General features: G+C 37.6%; 1 protein-coding gene across 2 annotated transcripts; it reads left to right on the top strand.

The window, feature by feature from the left end:
• The first annotated feature begins 3939 nt into the window (after positions 1-3939).
• sod3a (superoxide dismutase 3, extracellular a) lies at positions 3940-8493 on the top strand. 2 transcript variants are annotated; one of them, XR_003445199.2, is made up of 4 exons: positions 3940-4057; positions 4245-5788; positions 6583-6750; positions 8206-8493. XR_003445199.2 is itself a non-coding variant. In XM_027176836.2 (2 exons), the coding sequence occupies exons 1-2, from the start codon at positions 4055-4057 to the stop codon at positions 4911-4913; spliced, it is 672 nt and encodes a 223-aa protein (XP_027032637.1). In that variant the 5' UTR covers positions 3940-4054; the 3' UTR covers positions 4914-6119. The 2 variants fall into 2 exon arrangements, 1 of the variants encoding a protein (XP_027032637.1); XM_027176836.2 differs by lacking the exons at positions 6583-6750; positions 8206-8493 and having other exon boundaries at positions 4245-6119.
• The last annotated feature ends 561 nt before the right edge of the window (positions 8494-9054 follow it).

The raw sequence follows: 9054 nt of genomic DNA, 5'->3' as shown, positions 1-9054 counted from the left end.
TCCAATTGTGAAAGTTCCCCCTGGTTTACCTCAGGGACAACATGAAACCCTCATATTTAGTTGTGGCTCTGTATATGAGGGTGCTATGGTGTGTTTGCAGTATTACTGATCACTTGTTTTGCCGTCATGTTTTGTTTTGTCACTCTGTATCTGTAAAAGTGTTTATTTCTATTTATGAACACTCAGTACACTCCTTGTGTTTAGGTGTGAGTATGCGTGTTATATCTCTTTTGCAGTTCTTGCACTTGTTTGTCTCGCAGCACTGCAACATCATCACCTCCTGTAACAGCTCGATTATTTTCTGCCTGTACATTTACATTTACAGCATTTGGCAGACGCCCTTATCCAGAGTGATGTACATAAGTGCTTAAATCTCTAACATTGAATACATTAATGCTGGCTCACTAGGTTACATACTTAAGATACCATGAGTTTGAAACATTTGTTCAAAGTTACAATGAAAAAGTGTCAAAGGTGGTGTTTTTGTTAGTTTGTTTGTTTTGTTTGTTTTGTTTTTAAATGCAAAAGATGTGCTAGTTGAAATGTTTCCTGAATAAGTACTGTAGGTCTTCAACCGCCACTTGAAAATAGCCAGTGACTCAGCTGTCTGGACCTCCAGGGGAAGTTCATTCCACCACCTTGGTTCCAGAACAGAGAAGAGTCTTGTAGTATACTTGCCTCTTACCCTGAGAGATGGTGGAACCAGTCGAGCAGTGCTGGTAGATCGGAGGGTGCAGGGTGCAGTGCAAGGAGTGATGAGGGCTTTGAGGTAAGAGGGAGATGGTCCATTTTTGGCTTTGTAGGACAGCATCAGTGTTTTGAATCGGATGCGTGCAGCTACCAGAAGCCAGTGGAGGGATCGCAGCAGCGGGGTGGTATGCGAGAACTTTGGCAGGTTGAAAACAAGCCAGGCAGCTGCATTTTGGATCATTTGCAGAGGACGGATTGCGTTCATAGGTAGACCTGCCAGCAGTGCATTGGAGTAATCCAGTCTAGAAATGACAAGCGACTGAACAAGCACCTGAGCAGCCTGTGTGGACAAAAATGGCTGAATCCTTCTAATGTTGTAGAGAAGACATGCTGAGATCCGGTCAGAAGCTGTGGCATCTAAGGGTGGGAAAGAGAAGATAAGTTGTGTATCATCAGCATAGCAGTGGTAAGAGAACCGATGTGAGGAAATAACTTCACCAAGAGAGTGACTATACAGTGAGAAAAGAAGAGGACCAAGTAATGAGCCCTGTGGGACTCCAGTGGAGAGTCTGCGTGGAGCAGATGTCACTCCCCTCTATGTTACCTGATATGAACGTCCTTCCAGGTAGGAAGCAAGCCATTTTGAAGCTGATCCGCAAATCCCAAGACTCTTGAGGGTGGATAAGAGAGTCTTGTGGTTGACCATATCAAACGCTGCTGAAAGGTCAAGGAGGATAAGGGCGGGTGATAGTTTGGCTGATCTAGCAGCATGTAGCTTCTCAGAGACATCCAAAAGGGCTGTTTCTGTGGAATGAGCTGCTTTAAACCAGACTGGTTGGGGGTTGTTCTGTGAGAGATAGACAGACAATTGATTATAGACAATGCGTTCAAGAATTTTTACATTTTTTAAATGCGAGAAGTGATACCGGTCTGTAATTACTGATGTCTGATGGATCCAGAGCAAGTTTCTTTAGGATGGGAATAACCCTTGCTCTCTTGAAAGTAGTTGGTACCTGACCAGATGCTATGGATATATTGATGATAGTGGAAATGAAGGGCAGAAGGTCTTGCGAGATGGTCTGGAGCATGTTCACTACCTTGGATAAAAGTACATAAATAAATATATAAATAACACGGGCCTCACAAACATACAAAGTACAGATATTCTATAAATGTTACATGATTCATGAGTCATAATGTTTGATTTGAAAATTGATTCTGATTGGTCTGAAGGTGTTGATTAATTTTTCACAAAAGCAAAATAAGTTAACAGATTTGGGAAGAATGTCCAGTGTGAGCTCTTGGAAAAGTCAGGAGAGAGAGAGAGAGAGAGAGAGAGAGAGAGAGAGAGAGAGAGAGAGAGAGAGAGAGAGGAAGAGTGAAGAGTGAAGAGTGAAGAGTGAGAAGAGTCTGAAGAGTCTGAAGAGTCTGTCGAGGAAACAGCTGTTTATTGTTGCTATACTGTAACAATAATATGAAGAAAAACTTATTTTTAGGGACATTTCACATTAAATATTCACTATGTGGCTAAAGGTTTGTAGACTACTGACATCAAACTCAGTATAGTTATATATGATTTTTCCCCAAACTTTTGTCACAAAGTTGAAATCACACAAGTGTATATAATGCTTTTGTCTGCTGTAGCTTTACAATTTCACTTCACTGGAACTAAGGGGTCAATAACTGTTCCAGTGTGACCGTGCGACTTTCATTTATGTCTTCGTGACAGTGCAAATCAATGTCCATGAAGGAATGGTTCACCAAAGTTGTTGACCTCGATCCTAATGAACATCTTTGGGATGAACTGGACCATCATCTGCAGGCCCAGACTCCTCACCCAAAATCAGTGCTTGACATCACTAATGCTCTTGCAGCTGGACATGTCCTGTATTAGTTCTCGCATGACAAGTACCACACTCTAATGAAACACAATCAACCTGAATTGTGTGCATAGACAGAACACAGCAATCTCTTGCTTCTTTATTTGATTTTCTTTGCCACAAATAAGTTTAGGAAAAATGAATGGAATTATTTGCATGTCCTTTAAATCTTCCTTAGTCCTTTCCCGGCTATACTATCATATTAGGATGGATCAGCAAATGCAGAAGACAATCATTGCCATTGACACAGGTAATTACACCACCTGGGCATTTCTAACAAGCTACATAACAGCAGCTGGCTCATTGCTTGTAACTAGCGACTAATGGTGATGGGGATGCTGAATTTAATATTAAGACAAAGCGTTTGCAATGCTCTTGATATCCAAGGCTAATCTAAAATACTGTTTTTTTTCTACTCTCACTTTCACAGGTAATTAAGTAATAGTTCAGTTGTGTGTGAAATAGGCCTGGCGGCCAGCCAGCCACACACACACACACACACACACACACACACACACACACACACACACACAAGGGGAGAGAGAGAGCTCAGGAAGCAGAGATTTGTATCTTGTGCCATGTAACCTTGGTTCTTTTACCTCATCTAAATCTATTCACAGCAAAACAGAGGAGTCACAGGTCAGAGTTCCAGAGTATTTTAATTAAACAGTTTTCAATTGTAAAACTTCTATCTAAAATAATAGTGCTAATCTTATACTGCATACCTTGACCAACTTAGTTCCACTAAGCAGATTGAATTCTATACAGTTCCACCATGGAAATTAAGATTCAAAATTTATGGACAGTTATCAAGTTGTTGTAGTCAGCTAGACTACATATCACATGCACTATATGTCACAAAAATGTAGCCGATATGTACACAATAAGTGAAACTGTCGGCAATAGGGATTTCAGATTTGGTGATCACATATAAATTGTGAATATTAAAGTTAAAGCAACGGTCTGAGAGGAAGAGCATTAAAACATCCAGCTAATATGAGCAATTATTTAGCTAATTATTTGATCATTTTCAAAGGAGGAACTATTAAGACTCATTAAACCTCAGAGAATTGAAGAGTCGATACTTTCATGAACAATACAGTAGACTACAGTACTAATTATATACATACACAATTTGTTTATAAGTTAAACACACGTATTACTAGTATTATCTACTGGTAAAATTGTGTATTTATATTTACACACACACACACACACACACACACACACACACACACACACACACACACACACACACATATGGACCTCAAAAATCTAAAACTAGCCAAAATATTCAGTAATTTTTCAAAAACAAGGCTATTCATGAATTTAGACAGCATTTGCCCTATAAGACATTCTCTAGTTCTGTTTAACTAATGGTGATCAATAAATATCACGTCAGCATGTCCCTAAACAGCAGTGGGATGGAAAGTCCAAGATTCCACATTTAGGCTGTTGACTCTGTTGGGATCAGAACTACAGAAATGGTAATGTACATTTAGTGGTGGATTATTGAGTGTTTGTTTGATGTTTACTAATTGAATTTGATATTTCCATATGAGACTCCACAAATAATTAAAATAACTTTGACAATGTTAAAAAGGTTATGCTATATGAAAATCTTTTTAAGTAAATATTAATATGCATCATATAATTCCCCTCTTGTGGTTTCAGATTAAGCAAAGTAATATGCTACTATTTCTACTGACATGGGTGATACTTGTGCATACTGGAGAAGGGATTGCATTTAATCATAGCAAAACGTCTGTTGTTGAAGCTCCTATGGAGGTGAACCTCTTCAATGGAACTCTTTTTGCCACTTGTGAACTCATACCTGACCCCAAACTTCCCACTGGCCAACCTAAAATATATGGACAAGTTCTCTTCAAACAAATCTTCCCAGGAGGAAAACTGGAAGTGCTGGTCAATGCTCATGGCCTATCCACTGATGACGAGCAGAAGCGAGCTATTCACATCCATCAATATGGAGACCTGAGCCAAGGATGCATCACTGCTGGTCCACACTACAATCCCCTTGGGGTCAACCATCCCTCACACCCTGGTGATTTGGGAAACTATGTGGCCATCAATGGAACTATAAGGCAACATCTAAACATGGAAGGAGCCACCCTTTTTGGAGGTCAGTCAATTTTGGGACGTGCCATTGTGATCCATGAGAAGGAAGATGACTTTGGGCTTGGGTCAAATGAAGAGAGCAAACGAAGTGGGAATGCTGGAAGAAGGATCGCTGGATGTGTCATTGGCATCTCGACTCCTAGCCTATGGGAGAAACTCACCATGGAGTTAGGGAGTGAAAAGAGCAAGGCAGAACATGAAAAATAGAAGAGGAAGCATGTGAGATGAATGAAGGAAACAATAAGTCAAAGCCATATCACATACTGGGCTGTTTTCAGCATAATAGATACTTTCTAATGTTATTTTACAAGCACAAATGTCACTATCATAGAGAAAAGTCAAGATACTCTTTATATATGTAGACTATTGTAATTCATTAGCATATTTCAAGAAATTTCTCAAGAAATCCATTTTTTAACATTTTGGGAAGATTATTCAAGAATATTTCCCAAGAAGCATTTAAATGTGGATATGGCTGCTTAAATCCATTAAATAACATATACTTACATGCTTATAGTAATGCAACTTTGACATACTTTCAGCAGAGAGGTTTCAAACCATAGCAATAAAAGAGTTTTGTATGTAATTAATACATAATAAGAAACAAAACAATTTTATAACACATTTCCTTGTGTTTTTCTTGCATGGGTGGTACAATAAACATCTAAAAAATCATACATAATAATAATACAACATTTAAAATGGATATATTGCACGGCATTAAGTAGTACATTTGTGAATGTGTGAAGTACACTTGCCGTTTAGCAGGAGTGTGTAAGCTATCTATGAAACACTTAGCTGGACATATGAGCCTGTAAGAAGCCAACAGCAGAGGTCCAAAAGATTTATGATGTATCCAGCATCCATGAACCTATATAAAACCTCAGTTCTCAGGTAAGAAGCAAATCAAATGGACAATAAATTAGGGTATAAAACTCAATGTTCTTTGTGCTTCTTCATAAGGTCTCTTTGGGATCTTCCATATGGGCAGCACAACAACAATAACTGGATCCAATATATAAGTTAAGGAAGAATGTGAGGAGTCAACATCAGTTATCTGTGTGACCAAGGTCAAGCAAAAGGTGAAAAAAATGTGATCAGCCAATTTGTTGTCACGGTTGAAACACTAGATAATGGCACATTGTACATTTTTACTGCATTTAACTGTATTTCGGACATTCAGACACTCAGCAGTATGGACAGACTTGATTGTATGTGTGAATGATTTTCACTGCCTTACATAATTAATAATAAATAAAAAATTGTGGTTAAAATTAGTTTCTAAGATGGAAGTACATAATTCAGTTGATCTAAGTTCAACTTATTTAGGAGTTAAAATGTATCCTTAATTAGGTATATGGAACTTAGGAGAAGCAGCCAACGCATGTCGGCCGATTTGAAAACGTTCCTCACAAGGGCGGTTAAGAAGCTACCATAAAAAATATATTTTTAAATTATATATATATATATATATATATATATATATATATATATATATATATATATATATATATATATATATATGTATATGTGTGTGTGTGTGTGTGTGTGTGTATGCATGTATAACGTCTTGTTTACTGAACAATTTCATGTCCTTTTATCTTGTGTATAGTGTATTAAATATACTGTATCATGGAAAACGATAAAAGAAAAAGCATCTATGAGTAAATGTGTACAAACAACTGTCTGGAAGTGTAATTGACTATATCACTCCAGGCAGGTGAGCGTTTCCTGAGAGCATATACAGTAGCATAAATTGATATAACCATTTTTGAAACAATGTGAGTCTCATCAGTGCTTTTCTTTTATTGATGACCATCATGAAGGTCTCTGTTTATTCATTCAATCATTTATCTAAACACTTTATCTTGGTTAGGATTCTCACGGATTTACAGCCTATTCCTAGAACACTGGGCACGAGGTGGAAATACAAGAATGGCAGATTGTACACACATTTGCACAAACAATGACACTTTTTGTGTAAGTGGGAAGAAACCAGAGAACCCATATGGACACAGGGAGAACATTATAGACTCTTTAGACGGTAAGCCAATCTCATAATTTAACCCAGGAACCTGGATCTATAAGGCAGCAATGCTATCCACTGCACTACCATACAAACCAGTGTGTATTTAGAGCAGTGCATGTGATTTAGCAGCTAATAAATAATATGTGAAATTTCTTCATATATGACGGTAGCTGCCAGACTTGCCATATGAATGTATTGAAACTAGGGTTGTAAAGGGGCAGAAAGTTTCCGGGAAATTTCTGGAAAACTTCTGGGGGTTGGGGGGGGGGGGGGGTCAAATAATCTGTGCATGTGGTAACTCCTAATTTACTTTCTTTATTAAGAGTTAGTAAGGTAGTTATTAAGTTTAGGTATTGGGTACAATTAAGAATGTAGAATAAGGTAATGCAGAATAAGGCATTCATATGTGCTTAATAAGTACTAATAAATAGCCAATATTTTATTAATATTCATGCTAATAAGCAAGTAGTTAAATGACCCTAAAATAAAGTGTTACTGTGCATGTTATGGAAAAATGCAAGTACTGTACATGCAGGGGGTGTGGCCTCAATGGCCCTCCAGTAAGCTGTGTGCTGTATGCAAGTGCCCGAGGAATGCAAGGTACAAATTCTTGCATTACAAAAAACTTAAATTGCATTAAATCTTGTTGATTTAAACAAAATTATGCTGCAAGATTTTTTTTTAACTACATTTAAGTTCCTTGTTATAGCCACCTCTGCATTTTTTTAAATTCCCAGTTTTTTCCATATATTCCCGTTAATTCCCATGGAAAGTTTCCAGCCTTGAAAATTCCTGGATTTTGCAACCCTAGTTGAAACACAGTCTGAAATGCAGTATGAATACAGATTTTACAACAAATATTTTGTAAAACTATCATTTTCAAGAAGCTAGATAGTAAAAATTACTTGCAATTTTATCTAACAAAATAAGAGCCCTAACTCTAATTAGTGTAAGCTTACATTTGGTATAATGGTTACTGACCATAAAAGACCTTTAAACATATATACACACATATCTCTTGAGACACCTGACACAGATCGAGTGGCCTCATTTTCCTCTTAGCTCTAGTGGCACCCCATCACTCTCAATCATCTCACACTGAGAGAAGAGAAGCACTACCTGTCAGTCAGGGATGCTGTTGGCATATCAGGCCCTGAACAGTGTGTTGGAGTCAGCATAGTTGCGCAGCTGCATTGTATTAAGCATTACCAAATATAAAGAATTATAAATTATAGATACAGTAATTATAAATGTGAAATATATATATATATATATATATATATATATATATATATATATATATATATATATATATATATATATATATATATATAAATTGTATAATATCACAAACATCATATTTCTTTATTTCTTTTAAATAGATAATAGATGGAAGACCAACTGTTATGTACAGTTGGTTGTTATTCACCATTAAGATGCAACATGCTGATATATTTCTATTATTTTCAGATCCTACTTTCCACAGTCCTAACTGAAAGCACATTCCCAACCCATCTTAGACTCATACCTGCACTCAGATCTGACAGTGTCTCCTTATTCCTCTATGAATAATTGAACAGTGTCTGTGTGCATCCTCCTGAACCAATGTGCTGTTCTTTGTCTAAAACAACCTAAGAGTGAGTAGGGAATATCTTCCTTCCTGTGGAGTAGCTGTGGCAGGAGACTGACGATCTGACACTGAGACAGTGGGGGCGTGTGATGGGGACGCTGGGCTGATGTGGGGGATGGAGGGTGTGAAGTAGATTGTCGACTTCAATCGGCATCATTTCAACAGCTTGATTTCCCCCTGAGCCCGCTGGAGCCGAGACAAGTTAAGCAGTGGCAGAGAAAGGAGTAATGAATTGGGCGGGCTTCTCTTCTGTCATAAACAGTGACTCAGATGATCTGTGGGAGCAATGAAAAGATGACGCAAAGCGGATACTCCCTCTGAGCTTGCAAACATACAAACTAAAGTTGCTACCAAACTTTAGGATTCTAACCTCACATTCATACTTGTTCCTATAACCTGTGTCTTCTTCATACGATACAATAACTCCCATTCCAAGGACTTTCCTCTCTGCCTTTTTAGCGTTTAGCGTCATTAGAAAACAAATAATGTCGCTTATTTCGTCCTTTTGTCATGTATAGTGTTTTGGCTAAAACTCTAGCATAAATCTGTGATCTTGTCTAAGTGTTGTTATTGTATTATTATTATAAATAGCTTTACAATATATGCATTCTCTGTTGTTAAAGATCCTGCTCTATGTGAAGATCCTATGCGATGTGTTGACTATTTTCCAATTTCCAATACACACATTT

The sequence above is a fragment of the Tachysurus fulvidraco genome, chromosome 1 (assembly GCF_022655615.1).
Source record: "Tachysurus fulvidraco isolate hzauxx_2018 chromosome 1, HZAU_PFXX_2.0, whole genome shotgun sequence".
NCBI classification, from domain to species: Eukaryota; Metazoa; Chordata; class Actinopteri; order Siluriformes; family Bagridae; genus Tachysurus; species Tachysurus fulvidraco.
The sequence above is the reverse complement of the archived record's forward strand: the minus strand, read 5'-3'. Positions and strand labels throughout refer to the sequence as shown.